The sequence below is a fragment of the Struthio camelus genome, chromosome 19 (assembly GCF_040807025.1).
Source record: "Struthio camelus isolate bStrCam1 chromosome 19, bStrCam1.hap1, whole genome shotgun sequence".
In the NCBI taxonomy this organism is placed as follows: Eukaryota; Metazoa; Chordata; class Aves; order Struthioniformes; family Struthionidae; genus Struthio; species Struthio camelus.
The window spans coordinates 6779939-6804846 of NC_090960.1; the positions used below are offsets into that span (position 1 = coordinate 6779939).

The following is a 24908-nucleotide window of genomic DNA, read 5'->3' on the forward strand; positions in this document are numbered from 1 at the left end:
ACAGAGATCGTTCCACCACCTGTGATGGGCTGTGATATGAAACCCTAAATAGGCAGGGTAGCAAATAGAAAGAAATTATGGATTGGAAATCTGGGTAGAAACAGGTACTGGAGTTGGGCAACACCTTTACCAGGTTTAGCAAAGAAGGAATCATTTAGTTAAAAAGAAACATCCCCTGCAGTCCTGGCACACTTGCAATCACAGAGCCTCAGCAGGACATCTTATTGGGACAGCACAAAGTGCAGACTGGAAATGGACTCTGCAGAATTTCTACAATATTAGAGCTCAGAATTTTCTAGGATCTCAATCAGCAGAGATACTTACATGGTCACAAGAGTCTTTTCACATGTCTCAGTGACTTATATCTCATTCAAAAGCAATTACAGAAAAAGAAGTAGAAATAAGACACAAAGTACAATGAACTTTTTTTAAAAAATGCATTGTTGCATAGAGATGCAAAGAAGCCAGTCAAGCTGCAAAAACAGTGCTAAGCAAGAACAAGTGAAACAGATTTTTACATTGCTGGAGTTGAACCAAAACTTCAAAACAATGTTTCCAGGCTGCCCACCATTCAAGAAACTTTAAGGATGACATATTCCCCAATAGCTCATTCCGTTATCATCCTTGCCTTTGTTTATTCTTCAGAAATACTCTCTAAGAAAGAAGGTGGTCAGAAGAAGGTGGGCAAAAAATACTGGCAGATAGCTCTGTGCTGCAAGTAATTTGAATTTCCACTGCCATCCAATCTGAATATGCCCCACAAAAAGCACACAAACTGGAGACATAGCCAATCAGATCAGGCAAATGCAGATATTAATATTTCTTGCACGGTGTAGACAAGGGAGGGAACAAAATATCTGAGCATAAGCGCTAGTACAGCTGCCTCTGTGCGCTAGACCACCTGTACCCAAATAAATAAGCCACAGTCTTGAGTCATTGCCTCTCAGTTTACCTGGCTGAACTAATTCAATATCAGAGTACCATCATCTGCTTGGGTACCTAATAAAATTAGTTTATGAAAGTTACCATACATCTACACTTTCTACTTGACATGCATTTTTGGTCCAAGAAAAAGTGGAATGTACAGAAATCATTTATAGTCTGAATAGGAAACAATTTATGGGCAATTTTATCAGTCTTAAATCTCTTTTTTTTTTTAAGGTTGTCTTTGAGAAGTAAGTTGTAGCGATATTTTGAATATGTCGGCCAATTGAGTGGGTTGGCAAAATATAGACAGAAGGCAATGGATTACCCAAATGTTGCTTTGTGGGAAGTCAGCCATTTGCTGTGCCTCCAACACAGTTGTTTCAGAGATGGCACTCAGCTCCCTTCCCCTACAGCTCACGTGCCACGTGCTGCCCTATGAAGATTTATCAGCAATGAAGAGAAGTCACCTGCAACACTCCTCCATCCATTATGGGAACAGAAGGGCATGATGTGGGAAACCCTATATCTGCTGTCTTCAGGATGATGCATAATTAAAAGCTGTCAAGTCTCCTTTGCTTTAAAGTCACACAAAGTTAATGTCTCCTTTGCTTTGAAATCACTGATTCAAAGAGATTCCCAGTTTCTCAGAGGCCTGAGTGACATCTGAATTTTTCTAAGCACAGGCAAATCAGGTAAATGGCTACTCAGAAAAGCCGTCAGTCCCCGGTGTTACTGATTCTCCGCTCTGTCAGAGAGTGATGTCAGCCTGGAGCCAGATTAAAAGGAGAGTGTAAAACTAAAGCCCATGCCCAGCTAACGCGGAGAACTGTAAATCACAGCAGTAACGAAACCAACTTTCCAGGAGGTCCATCACTCAACAAGCAGCTTGTGTCCACTGTCTGCGAGGAGAAACTCCCTGGCAGTGCCATTTCAGGAACCAAAATCCTTGTTACTGCTCTAAAGCAGCCTCTTTAAACAAATGTATTTTCAAAAATGATGAGTACTGGAGCATCAGTTCACACATTTGGTTCACTTCCACTGCGGCACCAAAGAGGTTCATGTCCATGGCTGACTGATGGTAACCCAGCTCAACTAAAGCTTTGAAGTGGACTCATTCTTCTAATCCCTCTTTCTTTAAAGTAGACAGACCAAAAGGCAACAAAAGTTTCCAGTCTTTAAAGCCATTTTGCTTACAAAATACAAAAGTAATAAAGTAGAAGGTAAGCCCTTAAGTATAAAGAAGTCTCAGATCTGCTGAGGGAGACAAAGTAAATAAAAGGCTCAGAAACAAAAGCCCCCCAGTGTGCTGGCAAGGATGATAGGTCCTGCCAGTCTTGGTTTGCAGCACAACTTTCCTCCTCCAGGTATTGCTCTAGGTTAGCTTCTCAACACGAGCTGACACCTCAGTCCATTTGAGGAGCCGCAGTCTCTCCTCCAGCAGACCAGACTCTCTGCTTGCTCCCACTGCCACTTCAGCCTGCAACAGCTTTCCCTAGAGCTCTCCTTCCCTCCCCAGGGTCCCAGCAGAGCCCTCAGCACAAAGCAAACCTGTGTATCCCCTCTCAGTGTCAGCTGCACTCTCTTTAATAGAGCACATATGGCACAGCAAGCAGTGAAGCAACAGCTATGCCACCAGTCCCAGATAGACTTAGAAGTGCTGCTGCAAGAGAACATCATAAATTGACTTAATTCCCTTCTCCTCAAGATTGCAACTCACCCCCCCCTTACACCTTTACCTGCTTAATGTTCTCCATTTTTTCCACACATAGCCTTATGCTGCCAACTCATTACAAGCCTGACAGACACCCTGTGCACTGCCACTGCAGCCAGCATCAAGCTCTTTGTGCACTACGTTTGTGTGTAGCTCCTGCTGCAAAGTTCTGCCTCGAACATGGCTCTTGCCATGCTCAGGACAGTGAAAATGCTTTAATTTTGGACTGCAGTGGTCATTCCTCACCCACTATCTAAACATTCAGGCAGCACTCAGACATGGTCTTTTTTTTTTCCTATAGCACTGAATAGTTCACTCATTTCATAATTCAAAATACCAGGCCTATTAAAAGGTTTTCAGCCTGAGCTGTTCACAAACTACACAGGACATCGACCTACATGTCCCTGTCCTTTGCCAACTCCAAGTTACAGCAACCAACTGCCAACGAGTGCAGGAGGAAGTTCAGGTAAGGAGGTGGTATTGCTCTACAAGCCAGGATTGTGTAAAATGGCCCCTGCCATCCAACAGAGCTTCATGAAAAATGTCTTCATTCTATTTCTGAATCTGTTTGCACAGATAAGCTTGGTCACTCTTCATCTTTACAGTATTGGCACTTCTATGCCGAAAAATATGCAGCATCAGCTTGGCACAAAATCCACACAGACTGGTACCTCATTTTCCTCTTTCTTTTTCCTTGTACTCGCACATAATAATTAAGATATTGTAGAGGATTGTCAAATGCAATAGAAAATCAGGGAAACAGCTTTACATTTCAATTACTTTTAACATATCATTAGGATGGCTTTGTAAACCTCTCCCTTGCAACTTCAGGAAACCATTTAAATCATTACTTTTCAAGAGTACTAACTCAGACACTCCTACAGCCAGGTATCCCCAGTGTGACCATCTCTGCATTAAGCAATTGAAACTCTGAGTGATGAATTTGGAGCAGCCAAGCTATAAATATATTGCTGCGTTAAGGGATTTCCTACTAAAAACTAAGAGACTTGTTTATCTCTTTTGCTGTATGACTGAACACTGGGATCCTTTAATCTAGATAATTAACATACTAGTATAGATCTGTTTTTCTGCCAGTTAGTTTCACTCATGAACCCTGAAACACATCATAAAGATAAAGAAATTTCAGAATAAAACTGTCAGTTAATTCAAACAGAATTTTCAGGAGTTATAGAACAATAAGGGGATTATAAAACTTTTTTTTTTTTTAAGTTCTGAATGTGCAAACGTTATTAAAAACAACAGATGTGCAGCTATTTTATGCAACATATAGAACAGTTTGCCTTTGACAAGATTAATGTGAGGGCTGAGACTTTCATACAGGCAAGATCAAAGAGCCCTGCTATAAAAATGTCAGATCCATTGCAATAACAACCTAGCACCTGAAGTGTCCTGTCTTCAGGAAGAAGAGAACTAAGCCTAAAGTACTGAGTATTAACCATTACCATTTTTAAAGAGATGGGGAGAATGGCACCTCTCTCCTATGGCTCTTCATATATCTCTGGATTGTGCCCGATGCTCTTCAGTCATGCAGGCTATCATCCACATTCAACTCCTTTGACCTTTTTCAACAGGTATCAGAAGCCGCATTACTAAGTTTTTACTCATTTTTCAGTTAATCAGATGAAATGAAGAGGATCATTAGGTTAATCAGGAGAACAAGGCTCACTGATCCTAACAAGCAACAGATTGCACAGAATGGACTCAGCTGAAGAAAGACTAAAGTCCAGTCTAGCAAAGCACATAGGCTGTAGACAGCCATCCTGACCTCAGTACTCACATGCTAAAGCCAAAAGCCTGGCCTAAAGAGATTTCTTGAAAAAGAGCACGGATGACAACCTTGCTCTGCAAACACCTTCACAACTTGGAGATGCTGCCATTAAACTTCATATTTGAACTTCATAGTCTGAAGTTATCTCAAGGAGAAACTAAAAGTTACTTAATTTACCATGTGCAACTCAGCTTTGACTCAGACTCCGTTCTTGATCATTATATTATGCAAACTACTTCATAAAGCTCCATAATCCCCTTAATGCAGCCCACATTGGTTTAAAAATTAAAAATCACTATTGTTTCCGTTATCCTTTTAATTGGATGTGGCATCACTAAAATACAATATAAAAGTCAACTATTTAGTCAAACAATCATCCTGTTTCACATTTTATTCATGCCAGGTATTTCTGAATTCAGATGTTATATTGTCAATTAATATACAACATACAGCTTACAGCTTTTCAGACACACATTACTTCTGAATCAATAAAATATTGAAGTGTTATTGAAATGCACAGTAGAAGTGTCCTGCATAAATATGTAATTGCATGCCAGACACTGGATGCTCTAAACATTTAGTCTCAGATTGTCATGATTCGCATGTTTGCAGGTGCAAGACAGAACACAATGAGCATTTCCCCTAACATCAAGGTGTGTTGCATTGGGGCCAGCTGCAACACACCTGGGAAACCAAGAAAATCCTTACTGCTTCTCTGCAAAAGGATGAAGGAAGATAAGACCATGGCAAGGGCCTCTGTTCAGCAGCACATAAGCACCTGCCTAGCTAAGTCATCTGATGAGCCAATTCCTGCGCTAAATCGAGCACTGCATGCTGTTTTAGAAAAAAAGCTTCAGAAATTCCTCCTAGCAATGTTTTCCCTCTTCAAGAGAAATTCTTCATGGCTGAAACAATTCCCCACCTACTATTACATTACTTCTGTAAAGACATCGTCTAACGCTTTATTTTTTTTAAACAGTATTTAACTCATTGACTATATAAACTATTTGATTACAGGAAGAACTGCACATGCATTGTAGTAGATGACATCAAAACATCACCAAAAAATCTCCAAGATTGAGATCTTTTGGGGGAAATGGTTTTATGATGAATTTTCTGTTCTTGGGGAAATAAAAAAAAAAAAAGCCTTACACTGCTGAAAAGTCATATTTTGACATTTAATAACATGGATTTCTTCATTTAGACTTCAAAATTGCAGGGCATTTTTAATCCTTGTTCTAAACGTAAAACATCAATATTTCCATGAAATATTTTGATTAATCTAACGCATGTTTTTTCATATTCAGTTCACAAACCGTTCAAAGGTTTCAACCTTACATCTCGCTCTGAGAAGAGAAATCGTTCCAGAAAGCTCAGATGTTCATTAGACAGAAAAGCTTTTTATTGCTCCTTCTAGTCCCAACCTATCTTCATATTTCCCCTTAAAGATCAACCTGAATATTTTCCTCATGGTGAAATAGTCACGACTGGTAATTTATACAAAGGTAGTTTAAACAGAATGCTTCAAAGTTATAAAATACAGTAAAGTATTTGAGTGCTGGAAAGAACACTAAACCCACAGAGAACTCATTTCTTTGGGAACCCAACATATTAAACATCTGACACACTCAAGTATTTAATAAGAGGATGTTAAATTTCAGATAATTGAATACAGTCAGTAGGGGGAAGGTAATATTTTTCATAATAAAGTAAAAAAACATTATACGCAATTTAAATTGTAAAGCCATTACAGAAAGCAGTAGTTACTAATGCCTATATAACACAGTTATTAGAAATCACTACTAATTGAGCTGTAAAATTCCAGAGTAGTCAGATGAAGTCGGTTTTCTCCTAAATTAAACACCTGCCACTGAAAAAAAACATATGAAACCACCGCAGATGTGTAGAATTGAAATGTAACCTGAAACAAAACAGAAGGAGGAAAACCAAAACATTGTCAAGAAAATGAGACTGCTGGAAGACCAAGGGAAATAGTTTCTAGACGAGTTAGAAGAGCCCTTAAGCAGATTAGAACCACCATGTTTCAGGAAACGAACACAGTAATAAACAAGCCTATATGGCACCAAAATTAAAAGAAAAGAATCAATTGCATAGACGGAGCAGTCATTTAATAAAATGTTTTAAAAGCCTTGATTCGGTTAGGGTTACCAACCTCCTTCCCGGCCCCCAAAAAACCTTAAACAATAAAACCCCTTATTTCTAAGAGAAGTGATATGATTGTTGCTGCACGTGGCTCATCTCCAAAAGGTTTTGAACAGTTAGGACAGAACTGCCTTGTGAAGTAGCAGTTCATCCCTCATACGTAAGATGCTGAAGTTAAAATCTGGCAATAGATCTTGGACAAGTTATGAATTTTGTTGTACTTTTTATGCTCTAGTTCAGCTGGAAGTTATAGGCTTGTTCCAGGATTACTACGTGAAATCTATGGCCTGTGCTAGCCAGGAGGTCAGACAAGATGATTGTAGTGGTCCCTTTGGTCATTAAAACCTATGAGTAGAGGGAAACGGCAAAAGGTAACGAGCTGCTAAAGTACAGATTTTACTCTGACACGAATATGTAATGCAGCCTATTCTCATACCTCTATAGAACGGGAGCAACAAATTGCAGCCCACATTCTGCTGACCAAAAGCAGTGCTCATAGGAGGGAACTGCATACCCGCACTATACCAGCATAGCTTACAACAGACCCGCACGCTGGGATTCTCCTCTTCACCTTTGATACAGAAGTACAGAAGGCTTCAGTCATAGGTGGACATAAAAGACCTCAGGTCAAGTGCTCTGGCTATGAGGCCGTGTCACAGTGCCCAGGAGGAGCTTCCCATTGCACAGAGGTTACAAACAAACAACCTTTCAACCCAATTCTGCCCTACCTTCAAGAGGCTGAAGCAAGAAAAGAAAAAGGAAGCTTTGTGGGCGCTACTGCCAGCATTCCCTTGCTTCGTCTTCAGCCTGGCACACTCCCCGCTCCTCATGTTCCCCATCAACTACTTTCATCATCTCTCTTCAAAAGGAGGTGAAATAATCAAACTTTTGAGCTTTTGCACAGATCAGCTGCTGAATAACCTCTGAGCAATGTCCTCATCAGCCTAAAGGCAAAATAGCTTCCCCAAAGTATAAAAAGCCCCTGCAGCAACAAGGGGCATATCTAACTGCCAGTTGTTCCTGTGCTGAAGGCAACTGGCATAAGTTTGAGTGACTATTGCAATAGAGTTCAGAGAAGGAATGAAAAAACCCAAAGTCTGAAACAAATTAATGTCAGCACGGCCACGGTATGGAAGAATATATAATTCTTTCCTCTTTTTTCCATTCTTTCAAGGGGGCAGGAGCTGGCCTTCAACAACCTTAAGTGACTTTGTATACAGCTCACGTTTGCTCATTTGGTTTTATGGGTGTGGTGGTTTTTAAGGTTCTATGTGTTTTGTAGATACAATACATCTAAATAAATATTCATAATGACTTCTGTTTCCCCAGGATTATTCTTTTACATACCTGCATGATCTCTCCCACAATTATTTTACCTTAATTAATATCTTTTGTACAATGCTACCACGTGCCGTTGTTTAAAACCTACATATATCTTTGTTTCTTCACAGCTAAAATAAGTGGAATAAAAATCAGTACAGGATCACCCATTTCAGATCACAGCTGCTAAAAGTGGTTGTTGATGAAAAGACAAAATTTTCCCCCACAAGCTTCAGAAACCTACCGTATTTTTTAGTTTAACAATAGAAACAGATCAAGCTTCAAGTTTCAGGCATTGGTCCTGCGTTTGGCAGGTATTGCTTTTGTTTTGTCAAGAGCAATCTAAAGTATATTTAATTAAAAAATTTCTTACGGCTTACTCCATAGAAGTTTGTGGTTTTGCTGGTGTTTTTTTGGTTTTTTAGTTTGCAAAGTCTCTTGAAATGAATAATTGAACTGTTTTCAGTAAGATTTAACGTAGGAAAAAATAATGCAAAATAACACAAACAGTTATGAAGAAACAGACCTAAGCATTCTTTGAGTCCGGTAAACAAGCACTGAAACCAAGTGTGGTTCAGCATGAAAAATACATGGAAGTTTTTAAAACAGAAAAGAACTTAGACTTAGATCTCCCTTTTTATGTAATACAGAGGTAACGCCAAGCAGAAAAAGAAGTTGATACCATTTCAACTGGAATCAACATCAGATGCGACGCCAGCGAACAGGAATCTCGCTCCTGGTTTACATTTCAATCGTTGTAGTGCCCCTATAGGGTGCTGAACTGGTCTTGCTCAGAGAGTGATGCCGCACTAGCACTCCTGCTGGGAATAGCATCCGTTGCCTACAGGAGACAGCTGAAAAAAAGCCATATAGCAAGTACATCATCATGTAGGGACAAAAAGGAATTTGAGCTTTTCTTTGCCCACTATACTCACTGTGAGCTTGACAGGCTACTTCAGTTTGGTTTCAGGTTTTGCATAAAAGCGTTCAGCACCCTGTGCTTCTTTCCTCAGCCTGGAGCAGAGGCTCCTACTGCCCAGTGCCCCAGCACCACTCTCTTGGATTACTCAAGGACCTTAACACACAGCAAAAATTTGCACCTGTTCAAGATGTAGTAATGCAGATTAATACAATTCATTATGCTGTCCAGCATCAGTAAATACATTTGCCTGCTCTGTATCACTCTGCCTTGCTAGCTTCCTGGATGCTCTTTCATTCACAAAGATGCCATAGAGGTTCATAAACCTGTTTTAATTGTTACAGAGAAATCTCATTTCTTTATGCCTACTTCTAAAAATTTAATTTTACTAGCAACTTTTTACCAGCAACCAATCTTTCCCATAGTGCAGCACATCAAAGCAAGTAAGTGTGAAATGGAGGTTTTTAGTACTGGCTTCTATGGATAATCTTTGTGAAAGCCATTAAAGCACAAACAGAAAAGGCAAAGTTTCCTAAGCAGGTACACACCAAGGGAGTGATTCTGCTTCTAGAAGACAAGAAGGAAAGGAGAAACAAAACATCCACCTTTTTTTAGACTGATGTTTTCAGAGGTGTCCTTCTGCAACTGAAAGCAGATGTCTCCTTTGAAAAGGGCAGCTTTTGAAATTAATGTTTAAGCTTTCAGAGCAACAGGGGTTAATATTTCTATTGATTGTTCAAGTCAGACTGTAGGTGTTTCATGTATTCAGGATGAAGATAATGGTAGAAACAAATAATATTGTTAATCAAGCTTATTAGAGTCATGTCTAAGGGCCAGATACGAATAGACATCATTGTGCTAGGCACACAGGGTAGTGAAGAGCGTCTTGCCTTGAAAAGCTTCTGTTCAGTAAACAAACAAACAAACAAACAAACTACAAACACTGCAACACTGACAAGCATCTTTATTTTTCTCTTGGGTGCAAAGAGTAGTTAGTAAAGATCAGCTGAAGGGCCCCCTACCCCAGCTGGGGTCTGGCTGGCTCTCCTCCAGACCACGAAAAAAAGCAGTGAAAGAAGCAGAAAGCAGCTTGCTATCCTGAGCCGACGTTACGCAACTTAGCCTTGGGAATCCTAAAACATATATGTGATGAAGACACCATCCATGGTCCTTTGTTGCTTTATAGACTATCTATACTAGTCAGGCACTCAGAGTAGCATGAGCAGGTTTTAAAGTAATGGCTTGGCTAGCTTCCCTACAGAACTGCAGTTGCCCAAGTATTCCTTCATTTAAATGGAGAAAGGAATCCTCCTACCTTCCCTGTCACAATTAAGAACAAATAATTGAAAAAAGTATATATGAATTTAAATGATCCCTCTTTCAGTGGATTTGTCAAGCACCTGTACACCAAGTACACAAACCTCTCTTCACTCCAAAAGGTAAATGCGTTTGCAGGCAGGTGAGGTTTCAGCAACTTGCTAATGCAGTTAATTATGGAGTAGAAAAAAACCAAGGTGACAACATCCAACTGTAACAGCAGGCACACAAAATGTAGGTAAACAGTTTAATTACCCAAACATTTTCAGCTCCACAGAGGAACTGATGAAAGATTTTAAATTCCCTTTTTAATTCTCTTGTATTTGCCTCAGGCAAACCTTCCCCTCCCCTAAGTACATCTCTATTACTAAGTTAGATAAGTATGGATACGGCCTGACCGTTACCCCTCAGCTTCACTACTCTTAAGATCAGCCTTGCAACATCTGTAGGCCCTTCCCTTATTCTTTCAGATGTGGAAATACATTTGAGGTAAACAAGATTTACTTTTTCTAGTACCTAGCCAAGTTGAGGGGAAGAAAAAAACAAAAATAAAGAAAAAAACACCACTCTCTGTGCAAGCTCTTTGCACCTTGTAGATGTGAGTATGAGGTTTAAACCTTAAAATAATTATATAGCCCCAACAATGCAGAAGTGCCGCATGACCTACAGCAGCCACAGGTTTCAGGTATGGCTTCTGTTAAAATGTTACCGGCAAGACCTCCAGCGACTTCAGCTGGAATATGATTAGCTCCAGTGTTCCTGCCCTCCCCAACTCCTGCAGCCTCCGAGAAGTCTGTTCCTTGCACATCCTGCCATTCGCTCTATTCGTTTTCCTGTGGCTCCTATCAAATGGCAGCAGGTTGCATGCTGTAAGCAAGCGGAGCCAATTGTTCAGAAGAAATAAGGCTTATGGCAAAGTTTCTGCCAAGCTGCAGAAGCCGATTTTACTATGCAAAAGGTAATTGCAGCAATCTTTAAAAGAAGTTTTTGACAAGCTTTAGGCAAGGCAAAAAACAGAGGACAGCAATTAATTTATTATTTTCCCTGCAAAGAACAGTGTATAGGTAATGGCCCATTGTAAGTGGAAATAATACTGAAGCTGCAAGCAACATGGTATAATTTTAACATTGTAGAGCCTTTTAAAAATCAATCTTATTGATGTTCCTTACAACCATAAAGTATGAAAGAATAGGTTTACTAAACTTAGGAAAATACAAGATCTCATTTTGCACCTTTCAGTTTCTTCATTATGTTGCCATAATGTCATCAGTGTAATATATTTCACTCTTTTGCCTCTGTTTTAACATTCATTTCTTGATTCCACTATGATCATATCTGCTCCTTTGAAGCAGTTAGGGATGAGTTATGAATAGTGCTTTAACTCCACATCCAGAAAAGGAGCATGATATGCTGCAAGGAAAAAAACAAACAAATAAAAAACCCCTGCTTTAGGACTAGGAAGTTAACACTAACAAGTGAAATATCTTATTAATGGAGATACTGGCCTAAAGTGGCTATGGAACAGTGAGAGCAATAGCTGGGACTGGCAGAAATGGATAAGCTCCGCATAGGTCTGAGAGAAGACTTTAGTGACACATTTGCTAATTTAGCAATAGGTTACACTCTAAAGTCTGCAGTATAAAACGAGATCCTACAAACTGCAGGACAAGGAGGTCAGAGGACCTACTCTATCTGCCCAACAAAAACATCATGGACCCATGGAGAGAGCTATTAACAGCCACATACAGCTGTTCCTCTAACAGTGTCATGAGCCTGCTGACTACCTCTGGATAAGGATGACAAGATAAAGTTTATTTAAGTCAGCTCCTCCACAGATGATGTCCAGTGTTGCTTTCTGAGAAGCACAGGGTAGGTCAGTCTCACACTGTAGCCAACTCACAAAGCAATGACTAAGTGCCTTAAATCTCCAGCGACAACTGTACTCTGAATCCCTTTCACAAAAACTAGGGGTCTTTTGTTTTTAAGTAGTAAAACCAGCATGTTACTCCTGGTAGGAAAGAGGCAACCAGATCTTAGTAACACTGAAGATAGCTGTACAAATTGCATCTTCTCATTCTTAATATCCTGAGGCAAGCCAGACAGTCATATGTTAAATCAACCACCTACAACTTGCTAGGCATGTTCTGTCAGCAGAAGCCCTAGCAGGACCAACAGCTGTTTTCAGTCAATGCTTTGAGAAAGATCACTGCAACGGAAATTGGTATTTAATAGGTACTCTTCTGAAAAGAGCACCAAAAGCTTCCTCTTGCTTTCCACTAACTCTTGGCATGGCCAGGACTGCAACAAAAATTGATTTTTCAGTTTGAAAGAGAAATCAAAAATATCACAGAATAAGTTTTTATTTGGATGCAGTAGGTTTGGACTTCAATGTTTTCCCCTCTTTGAACAAAATGCTGAGCTTCCGTTCCATTCAGGTCATTCTTTCAAATCCAGACTCCTGCCCTGAGCCAGATAAAGAAAATCTGAACTTGGGTCTCTCAAACTATTATGTTTTAAGCAGGCTGCTTCTCACTGCCCTGTAGCCCAGTAGCATAAGGGTCTCAACTTTAAATTCCTGTTCTGCCTGATTTAGGGTAGGGATTTGGACTCAGAATGAGTTCTGAATGAGCGCTTAAAAAAAAAAAAAAGTCTAAATGCCTCCACGGATGCTGTTCCACCCTGAATAATTAGTTAACAATAGCAAAACAGTCAACTACAGAGCAAAATACAGGCTTAGATGACTACGTAACCATTCGTGCATAAGGGGAAGCGTCCTGAAGCACAATCAGCCCACAAACCCCAATGACCAACAACTCTGATTATTCTGCATCTTGTGCAAGTGCTCCAAGCCAAAGGGCTAGCAAGCGGAAGACAACGATTCTTCCTTTTTCAGAGTGAAGAACCTAGACGAACAAAAGGCTTTCCAAGGAGAACCTATAGGATTAACCTGAGTTTCAGAACAGGTGAAGCTCAGTGCGCAGTAGACATATTACTCAACAAGCAAGTTTGCGACCAACTCCATTCATAAATGGCTCAGATACTTTTATTAAAATATATACATATTTATATACAGAAAATGGACCGTTTTGTTTACCACGAGGAATGTATTCATCTCAGTATTACCTGCAATTTGAGCTTAGCAATTAGTCCGCTGGCAACTAACTGACAGTCTAAAGACAGTTTTTACTCCCAGTTTGACCAATGTCATAGAAAAGCCTTCACTTAAGTCTTGAAAAAGTCACTAAAAACTTATCATTCTAGGGCTCTTCCCATGTTCTTGAGTTTTCTTTTCTGAGACCAGAGAGGAATATTCAAGTATTTGAATGCTGCCTTCCCCTCCCAAAACCAAAAGAAATCATTGCACAAGATCTGAGAAGATTTAATTATGAAAATAAATAAATTTGATTTCAGAACAGAAATATATTGAAGTTCAAAGTTTTCTATATGAACAGAATATCAGAATCATTTTAGACTTTCCCTGCAGTAGACAGAAAAACAAGGGGAAAGAAACAAAATGAACATACACATACACACACAGGGAATTGTTGATGATTGCAGGTAAGACACAAACTTTTCAAGTAAAACACAAACAAAGTTTTCAAAGTCATCACTGAGCAACTGAAATGAAGTTATTCAGAAGTTGTTTGTTACCACATGCTTGCCCTCAATCTGCCTCATCTCAGTTTGTAATTCCTTGGGGAGAATAACACTTTAAAAAAAAACAAAAAAAAACACCACACACCTAAAACAATGACTTGAAATCTTGCCACTTTCTTATTAAAAATGAGAATCTATACCCAACCAGTTGAGCATAGACAAAAAAAAGTCTGTGAACACATAATTTCAAGCATAACGGCATGCAAATGTATTCAACAATTCATCTTTCTTAAGAAGGAAAACAAGCCCAAGGAAAGAGACACATTAAACAAAAAGTGTGTGAAGCATTTCAAATACATCTCGCTATGTCTGCGGTGATCACTTAAAAGGAGAGGAAAAAAAGAGCAAGCTTAAAGGATGAAAATTAGATTATCCAGCTCATAATTATGTTGCAAAACTATGATCCATGGAGATGACATCACAGTTGGACGTTCAGCACCAATGCTCCTTACAACAGCTCAAACAGCAGCTGCCCTACCCACTCACCTGTCCCAGGGCCCCGTCTTGTGCAAGCACATTAATTTGTATGGGCCCATCAAAGGAAGGGATGAGTACCTGGGGGAAGGAAGGAAGAGGCAGAACTGTTCAGTCCAGCAAAAAAGGTCCACATGTGGCTATAGTCATCTAACAAACCACAGATAAAACATTAAACTCCTAAATGCACATTTGGATACTTTAGGTGGTCCAGATCTTCAGGTTGCCTTAAAAAAAACACTAACTCTTGAAATTTTATTTTCTTTGCTAAGTACATACTCAATTTTTGGATAGCCAATTTAATGAAACATATAAAGTTACAAGCCTTCCATATTAGGCAACTAACAGTTTTATAAATTACCCTTCTTTGTCAAAGACACGCAGGCATAGTTCAGTGCCTTTAGTGTGACATATGCTTATCAAAAACAAAAAAACACAACAAAACCCAAACAAACAACCTCACGCAGCACAGATACACAATTCTGTATCAGTAAGTGCCAAAAGCACTGTCTGTCAAAGCTCAGTTAGAAAATCCCTGCTGATTTCAATAAGCTTTAGATCCAGCCTTAATAGGAGAGGTTGTTCTATACACTGTTCAAGCTTATTACTTGCACTCAGGAATCCAATTGCTGCATAACAGTAATTGCTGCTTACCTTCAGTAAGTAACCAGGTAAGTCCTCAGAAGCCTAAGTGCTACTGTTTAAGTGTGTGCTGCATCCAGATTCACATAACTGAGAAGGAAATCAGTAACCAAAGTCAGATAACTCCTACCACTTTCTACTGTAGCTGATATTACATTATTGAAGTGTTCCTGAAACTTCAAAGACACTCTTCTCATTTAATCAAAATGCATCACAGGTCCTAAGATTTAAGCATTCAACATTCGTTCTCAAGAAATCTTATTTAAGGCAGATGTTTGCAAGAATGTTTTTCACCTGGATAAAGGTCATTAACTAGAGTTGGACAGGTCACTCTGTGCCACACAGCAAATTGTTTCTTTGACTCCAAAAGAGATTTAATATCCTGTGAATCAAAGCAGAACATGCTTTTTGCTTGCTTACAAAAACCTTTCTCACAAGCACACACCAGTGATTACTAGTAGGACAGACCGTAACTGCAGAAAGACAGACAAACCTCTTTGTCCTAAGAGCTCAAAGCCATGGCTCTGATAACAGGCAGCATCTGCTTAGTAGCCATAGTACAAGGGATGGTTTCTTGCAGAGCAGTTTACAAAAGAAAAGGGGTAGGATTTCGGCCGTACAGTAGGAATGCTCTTTGGGGTTCATAATATCGCTTCTGCTGGAGCCCTGCAGGTCTTTTCCCACTTCCCAGTCTCAGTGACCAGACAGCAGACCAGAAGTACACAATTGCTGGGGTATAGGCTCATTTCAGCCAGCACTTCCCCTTCATTCTCCAATGTCTTCAATCGCTCAAACCAAAAAACACTACTCACAATCTCAATGGGATCAGGATAGCTGGGTCTGTATATACCATGGGCAGGGTAGCCAACCATGAGATCTCCTTGCTTGCTTTATGACCTCCATGGACCAGTTTAGTTGGTCCTAAGGGCCACAGAGGCATGACAAGTTAGTTCCATAAAATGTAAGCAGGTTTCATGGGTGCCTGGAATTTTCCAGTCTGAAATTAGTTTAAAGTATGCATTTAATCCTCCACAAGAAATGCTGTACTCTGGCTTCTACTCCTTGTACCACCCTGGAAGACTGACTGCCCACACAGGAGAGTTTGTGCTGCAACTGTAGTTAAATTGTCTCCTCTATGATATTCCAATACTATCATCTGTTTCCATTAATCTGTCTTGATAGTTCTTATCTTTATTGAATGGTTGAATAGAGGGTTAGACATTTCCCTCCCACATCCTTACCCCGTCAATTTGAAACTTATTAATCTGAACAGCATCAAGTGCATAAGTCGCTGCTACAGCCTTTACATTTGCAGTGTTAGAAGAAGCACACAGGACATCAGAGCTTGATCTAACATCTTCCAACCCTTGTGGCTGATTAAATGCTTAACCTCTCCATTTTAATTTTGTTCACAGCTGATGGAAAAGAAACTTGAGAACCTCACTAACAAAGCCAAAAGAGATAGCTCACCTTCAGCTATTGCACATGAAGTACAAGGATTTAAGCTTCCATGAAAGTTTTCCACCATTTTTCTCCTACCTCATTCTTCTACAGCCAGCAAGAACCTCTCTGCTGTCAGCAAAGCTTGTGAAAACTCCCAGGAAAACACTGCAGCAGAGGTGGCTGGCCCTCTCCACACAGAAAGACCATGAACCTAGACACGGTCTTTGACGTATTATCAAGTCCATTATCAAAACGCATTAACCTTCGGGTTAGTTTTTAATAGGAGGAACTGAAATATAACGGAAAGATTTCTAAGAATTGCCAGATAAATGCAGCAGGCCCTTTTTATCAGCAGCTGTGAACCCCCCACACGTAGCTGCATCTCCCCCTATACTTCATTTTAAAGCCCAGAACTCTGAACACTAAGTGCCTGTTGTAAAGCTGAAGACACAGAGGTCTTCATGAGCAGAAAGCTGACAGGCACCTCCTTTGAGTCCTGCTAAACACAATAGAGCCAAAAACCCCTACAGAGCACAAACAAAGAAACGGTTTATAGCAGGATGACACACAGAGGTTCAGGAGCTAATTGGTCATAAATCATTTAATCGTAGAAAACACCAGGACAGTAGAATAGAGTCATAGTTTGGAACAATTTTGCAAAAGAGAATAATAGCCCTATTATTTCATTAGCAGTGTTCTTTAATGAACTTGCATTCAATTTCAAGGTCTTGCCCTCACAAAGTGCTCTAGAAAACTCAGCTACACTGCCTTCAGACATTTTATCTCAGTCCTTGTACAAGCAAGGACTGATCTAAATTCCACTTGGGTTATTCTTTGCAGCATAACCTGCTTACAAGGTATCAAAATATTAGATGCAGTACAAACATTGGTATTTAATTCTGTTAAATAAAATATTTTCATCTCCATTCAAAAGATAATGCAGATAGCAATTATGATAATATTGCAGATTATACACTACAACACCCCCAATTTACCTGCTACAATTATACTTAGGTAGGCATTCTGTAAGTCTCCATACTGCATGTCTAATTGCAAGTTCACTATTTGACCTGCTCTGCCTGGTGCTAAACAGATTCATACATATTCAAATGAAAATGGAGAAAAGTAAGTAGGTGACCATAACTGCCTATTAGAATGCATGTCTCACATTCAATATATTAACAGTGAGCTTTTGGTTATTAATATTACTAGGGCACTATTGAAAAGAGCAGCGTTGCTAACCTTGCTGTCCTGGCCAGGTTCCAAGGCTGGTAATTACTTGCTGCATACTAGAATCATCCCTGCACTTAGAGGCAAGACAAGACCTTGAGTTCCCAAACACCGTAAAGTAAAGGCGGCTTTCCACCACCACACTGGAGGGACTACCATGTGTTAAATGACTTATTATATTTCAACAGAAAGCAGTGGCACAAGACACTACAGCATATATTGCAGAGATCAGAAGCCTCGAACTGCAATTTAGAGGTGGCAGTTTGCAATAGATTTCTAAAAGGAAAAAAAGAAAGCACCTTCAGTTCTCAAAAACATCTGTCCTTAAAATTGGTGCTACTTATGCTTTAGCCGTAGTGTTGAATGTACTATTAAAGCAGAAGGACATCCACAGAGGAAAACGGCTTGAAAAAAAGCAGACTATCGTTAATGCATTACTGGACACTCACCATATTGGTCTCGTTGATCTGTGCTCTTGGTAAGCCTAGTCTTAGCATGGATGAACAAGCCTAACAGAAAAGAGAAAAAGAAAGATCTCACTTTTCTTTCAAGTTCTGTTGTTAATCATCTTGGGGTGCTTTTTTTTTTCCTCTCTCTCTTTTTTGCACTTTAAGAAACTAAGAGCAAAGGAGATAACCTTACACCATGTGGGTGTGTAGGCACCAGATTCTGTCAAAGTAATGTGCCTCTAGGATTTGTTACAAAAATTGGCATTTCAGCATGCTTTTAAACACATTTTAAATAAAATAAGCTGGAAATGGATGAAGAGAATGTAAGGAATAGTCCTCAGATAGATGAAGGAGAGCAGCAACTGTAAAGCTTCCAGAAAGACTTAGTTTAATTTGAGGTAGAGACCCCACACAATTTCTTCAAGACAAGGAAAATTCACTACTTGGCAAGGGAAAACTTCATTAAGCTTTTTACAGCAGCCTATCCAACCCAACAATTTTTTAAGGTAGGATGGCTCTATGTAGTGCAGCTTGTCCAGGCTTATCCTAAAAATCCAGTCACCCGATCCTTTAGAAAGAAAAAAATTTCGTCGTATTAAAGAAGTCCCCTTGTTAAGCCTCTCTTGGATTGATGTGTATTCTTAAATAATCTTCTTCTCTCTGGCATTTACCAAGATATCTTCACTATTTTTATTGTCTCTCAAAATATCCTTAGAGCTCAGAAGTTCACTTTTGTTGACCCGCTGGGTTAACATCAGACCCATCTCATGTAGGTACACAGAGTTAGCCCATCAGTGTACCATGTTGACCTCTCTGTGTATCTTACTTAGCTCACCTCAGAAGTAAATCCAAAGAAGGGAACTCGGGGCAGGGGAATTATCCATTTCGTCTTTGGGAGAAAAAGAACAATAGAGGAGATAAAAATTGACAAAAAATGTTAATCTCAGAAAGAAATCCACCCTTCCTCCCCACCACCAAAAAGAAAAGTATCATGCCTTTGTCCAGCACAAAGGAAGAACTGATGTAAATATATGACTGGGAATAAGGAGAGAGAAAGCTGAGGGGAAGCCTCCAAGAATTTCCTTGGGAATCAGTGTAAAAATTTGGCCCTCAGTTTTTAATGCCTAATATCTCCAAAGTGAGTTTAGGGGTGTGTGCAGACCAAACATTTTTGAGCAGTACTATTTTCAGAAGGCACAGGGTGCATGGAAATCAAGCCTCGTGAGAATTATTGATTTTCCCTGCTTTGTTTCATTTTCTTTCAACTTTATCAAACAAAGCAAGCTATCATCCAATCAAAACAGCTGCTGCTCAGAGCAGTGACTAGAAAAAAACTGTTTAATTTGGTACTCAGGAGCATAACAGTCACTGCACTCCCCGTCCATCTCGCAAAAGGAAAGAGCGCGCATGCTGGGGGAGGGCAGAAAACGCACCTCCTCACTAATGGCCAAAATGTAACATCAGAGCAGGAATGACGCAAGAAAGCGGTGCACAACTTTCATTAAGCTCTTCTTAGCTCCATGAGATTGGAAGACACAAGAGCTTTTTTTAAGTGTGTATACGTATATGCATATAAGAATATACGTACACACGTATACATACTTATACACACACACACAAATACTAAAGCTCCCTTACTTTTCCGAGCAAGTCTTTGCAGCTCTCTCAACCTAACCTTTCTTTCTCCTCCCCACAAAGTTTTCCTCCTTTTTTATTTTCCTAATTCAGGTAGAGCAAGCTCTCCAAGGAGCAATTGCAATTTTTTAAATTGTAAATATATACAGTTACAGAAGAGACCACATCTAATGGAACATTATGACCATTAAGACAGTCTTCTTGTAAGATAGCCCTGTCTCCAGCCCTGAATAGGAATTGCTGAAACATCTGTTACAAAAAAACATGAAGAAGACCATACACTAGTGAACACCACTCCTCCCTGTAAAATCACCCTCTTTAACAGCTTGTGATCTTTAACCATAATTCATTTACCATTTTTGATTACCCATAAAGCAATCCAAAAGCAGAGTACTAAGAATTCTTCCAGGACAACAACAGAAATGAATTTAAAAACAAATATCTTATATATAGTACAGAAAGTTTTCAACAGAGATTTAAAGAAGCCATACAGCCAAATTTTTCTCAGTTTCTGCCATCTGCTTTGCCCTTTGATTTCCTGCAGTACCCAGAACTCACCTGAATCCAGTCAAAGCTTTTACACAGCTACCCAGTCCCTGGTCTCTGAGTAGTCTCTGCTAGGCTTCCACCTGGGGAAATATTGGCCCAGAAAATTAACTCTGTAACCGCCAAGCTACTTACAACTACGGCATCAGCTTTTCTCACAACCCTCTGTTCTGTAGGAAAGTGTCACATTTCCCACAGTGCAGAAGGCCATGCAGGGGTGACAGTTCCACAGTAGATTAAGCCGAGAGTAGGAAGATCTTGTTTTAGGAGAGTTTTATATATCCCTGGGACAATAGCTGTTGCATGTATTTTATCTTTATGATGTTGCTAAGCAGAAAAAAAAAGACCTCATTGCAACCAATGCACTCTTCAATATATGAAGGTAACTGTCAAACTACTGTCTTACAAATTTTAAATATCCAAAGAAACTGCATTTTCTTCCAGTCCCTCTAAAGGAGACCTATTTCATAAAGGATAAATCAAAGATGGGTCTTTCACTTTTCCTTCTGAAAGTGCAGAAATCGGACTATTCTGATTCATTCTGGGAGCAGTTTTTACACTAGTGATGAGACAGTGACAAACTGTACAGCCAGGTTTCTGTCCTTATGCCTCTTAAGATAGTCAAAAATTCAATTTTCCAAGAGCAAACATCAGTTGAGGTATGGGTGGTGAGATGGATGATTACAGAGCTTACAATAGATCCACAAGGTACACAGAAAATCAAATCTGAATTTATAGCTATTGATTTGGACGTCTTCTGTGGGACTTGTTATACATACACCCATAAAGTATTGAGTAGCCAGGAGCTGTTTCAGCCACGCATCAAAACTGAAACCTCTTCATAGCAGCATATGCTAAGTAAAGCCCCAGCCTACCATGACCCAACTATTCCACCGCTGTTACAGTCATCCACAGAGTAGTTGCAGAGGGGCAGCTCGCCTCCATCAGAAACAAGTTTCCTCAGCTTCCATGGGGTATCAGGAAGCCTGCCAACTTGCTTGGCATTCATGGTACTGAAAGAATCTCCATCTGAGGAACCAGCAAAGACGCTTTTCTTCAACAGCAACCTAATTCAGCAATGAAATGGGACTAATAGGCAGAAGCACATAGAGCAAGTCAGTAAAGAAATCCTTTCACCTCTGAAAGGAGTCTGCACTGGATGCTGGGTTACAAGAATGCTGGTAAATGGAGCTGGTGCTCTTACAAACTGGAAAGAAACGAGGGCAAAGTTTTAGTAACTGCTCGCTCCCAAACTTCATATTGCAAAATGTTTGAAATAAGGCAGGGAGGTCTATATTGTAGAATGGCTTTGCACCATTTAAAAAAAGTTTTGCTTTGTATCTTTAAGCATCGTAAACGGTGAACTTACAGCTTAGACTGCCAAAGAAAATTTATCATCTAAGAAGGCAGGTGGGCATTCCCTTGGGAGAGATGAAACCATGCCAGCAGCTTAGACACCTGACTCCAACGGGAGCAGATTCCCAGCCTAGTTATGCAAAGTGTATAAGGTGCCAGTCTTATCTTTTGGTGGTTTATAAATGCCTCAGTGAATTTAGCCTTGGGTACAGTGCAGAAAAAAAACCCCAAAAGCAAAAACCAAAGCCAATTAAAACAGCACTTCCAAGTGGTGTTTTAATTTTCTTTCTTTTCACATAAAAGTGGAAGATATAATGCTTTACCCTCCTCAGATGAATGTTTTGTAGAAGGGCAAAGCATTGTAGCCTCCGCTTTTATTGGACTGGATCTCAGAACACTCTCCAACAATAATTAATGAACATCGCCTCACTGCTCTTCTTTAATCGAGATAAGCATCAGCAATATTTTACACAGCAGGGAACAGGGGAACGCAGGTGTTAAGTGGCTTGCCCAAGGTCACACAGCAAGGCTATACCAGAGCTAGGAATGAAATCTACTCTCCTTTACCAGACACCCGTGCAGAGCCTTTACAAAATATTGCTGAGGTAATGCTGCTTCTCTTAAACTGCAAAGCCTTGTAGGTGTTTACATGCAGTCTGTGAACATCTTTAAAATCATTTTGAAGAGAAGACCCTCCATTTACATGCCATGCTCACCTCTGGCGGGATGAAGAGCTAAGGAGGAGGGGGAGGGCTCAACATTTCTACCATGTTGGCGATACCATGCCGCTCTTGCATCTAACTGAAAATTTGCTGTGGCCCAGTTGTGCATGCAAAGGAGGAAAGACCACAGGAAAATGAGCGTGCTAAAGTATGGTATATCCAGTAATCCTTCAAAAAATAAGAATTCAAGACCATATTAGTTTTCTATCATACAGTCCTGTTAGTGAGACTCCTTTCTTAAATGTGGTGTTACTGACCAAAGAGCAGTTAAGGGCCACTGGAAGCCATGAGGAAGTAATGGCAGGTTCGTGTGCTTCCTTCTTGTTTCTACTTCATGCAAATGTGAAAACTACCTACACCAAAAAAAAAAAAAACCCAAAACAAAAAACAAACAAACAAAAACTGCCACAAAAATACTGCAGCTATCTGTGATATTTGCTCTCTCCTAGGGAGCTTCCTGATCTATACTGTTAATATAATGGCATGCTTGTTCCATCCTTCAATTGCTTGTCACCTGAACTTGGCAGACTTCAGAGGGCCAACGACAGAGAGAAGACAGCCAGTAACCATCAGAACCAAACCCACTACCCTACTGGTAGGAGAGGAAGAATACGCAAATGGTCAAATATCTATCTATCCATCTCTGTATATTTAGCTAAAGAAAAGGGCTACAGACTAACAATAATATGCTTCAGCTATTATGTCACATCAAAAGTTACCATAGCCACCAGTGTTAATCAATATTTTTCAGACAACAGTAAGGAAAATATGCATACTCCTTATGATCTTTCAGTCACATTCCTTGTTAGCTGCACTGTGTCTGGTCCTGGAATAGTGCTATACTGATGTTGGCTGTGCAGGGCAAATTGAATGAAAGCTTTTTGTTTTACAAAGATAAAGCTTTTACCTGCTTCCCAGCTCCTGGATAGTTTCTGGTACCCACGTTTATCCTTCTTTAGCAGTTGTATATCTTTCCACAGTTCCTTAACAACTAGCAAGACTAATTAAGCATCACTTTGAAACTCATAATCTGCTAAGGGGAGAAATGTTTCTGAATACAATAGAATCATTTAGTTTTCCATGTTGGGCCAGATAGTGATGTCAGCTAAGAATGGTGCTGGCAACTAATGGTTTTAATTTTAAAGGGATGTTGTAAAGATGTTAATGCTCTAGGCACGTTTTCCTGACCACAGTCTGACAGAAGACTGAACTTTCAGCTCATTTGAGCTAGTGTAGCTCAAGCCAGACTGTAGCTCAAACCAGACTGTAACTGTTCGTACTATTGACCACTGCTTATCACAAGCTAAAACTTACTCACAAGAATGATTCTTTAAAAATACAAGCAAAGATGCCAAAAAGTTAGATTTAAGACCCTATTGACTGTAATTGAACTCTTTATGAATAAGGATTACTTGCAGGAGCAGAAGGAGAACACTAAATCAAAACATAGATTCAAAATAAAAAAGAACATATTACAACAAGAAAAATGGGAGGAAAGTAAACAGGACAGATTTTTGGAGCTGGAGAAGGGTGCTAACAGAAAGTAAACTGCACCTCCCACATTCTCAGTTGTCTACAAGGAAACAGCTTTACCTGTTGCTGGCAGAGAATTAGAAAAAACAGATTTTTATTTTATTAGGAGTATCCTGTGCCCTTCTGCCTTGCCCCCTAAGTCTTCCACACACTGGCTATCTTCTCACACATATGCTAGAAGTAGCTGAAAGTGTGGGTGCAAACAGCAAAAAGCTACTTTCAACAACTTTCTGACAGTAGAGATTTTCTTTTTATCAGGAGAATTTCCCAGTACACATCTTTGTCCTCTTTAAATGGACTTTACACTGTGACAAACATGACATTTAATGTCATATGACCTAAAATGTACCTAGTAGATTTAAGAATTTGTCAGTAGTGTGAAAGGATGTGAATCATCAAAATGCAATACTAAACAGTCTTATAGGCACAGAAGACAATAAAAATTTAGCTTGCCTAATCAAAAAGCTGCACAGATGTATTAGTCTATGTGACTTGGCAAAATTCATAGAGGATAAGTATAAGTCTAGCAGGTGCTGGAAATGTAGTTTGTCACAGGATGTTTTTTGACAAGTTGTAAGAGGATGGGAGTAAAAAAGTGAGGTTGGGGAGGTGGGAGGTGCATTTTATTCCTTTGTAGTTCTGTTGAAAGTAGAAGTGTATAAATTGGCGTAGTTCGATTACTGGGATACATACAGAATCTGTTTGTCATGGTAGGTGAAAATAACTAATGACAATGTCATCAAATGAGATATAATGGTCTCAAAATGTTTTTTTACAAAGGTTTTCACTCATTACCAGGATGGAAGATGGATTACACCTAAACTGATGGACATGGACGTTATGAGATGTTTCCAGGTCCTTCAGTTTAGGTGTAGCTAATGACAACACACTATAGATAGCAAGCACTAAAGAATGAACGTATAACTTATGTCTGATAAAATATTTAATATGACTGCACTAGCAGCCTTAATGAGGTCTGGAGAGTTTAAAGCGAACAGACCAGATTGGATAGTGACAATTAACCAGATGTGACTAGGAACAAAGAGAAAATAGCCTCTACTGAGGAAGAAATAGC

The 24908-nt window shown here is 39.6% G+C and overlaps 1 protein-coding gene across 8 annotated transcripts in view; it reads right to left on the reverse strand.

Annotated features, from left to right (window-relative positions):
- Positions 1–4799: 4799 nt before the first annotated feature.
- The window catches only part of LOC104146729 (uncharacterized), a 41966-nt gene continuing 21857 nt past the window's right edge, over positions 4800–24908 (reverse strand). For 2 of the 8 annotated variants that reach the window (XR_011135476.1, XR_011135477.1), the window contains 6 exons: positions 20235–20305; positions 18877–18930; positions 18042–18101; positions 14932–15009; positions 14290–14358; positions 4800–8764 (listed from right to left, as the gene is read on the reverse strand). Coding sequence is in view for 2 of the 8 variants with exons in the window: in XM_068913572.1 (XP_068769673.1) it covers positions 8720–8764; positions 14290–14358; positions 18042–18101; positions 18877–18930 (228 nt within the window). In the remaining 6 variants the exon portion in view is untranslated. Of the gene's footprint in view, positions 8765–11288; positions 11557–14289; positions 14359–14931; positions 15010–18041; positions 18102–18876; positions 18931–20234; positions 20306–24908 lie in introns of those variants that run through there. The other 6 variants (XR_011135473.1, XR_011135478.1, XR_011135474.1 and 3 more) reach the window with 6 other exon arrangements.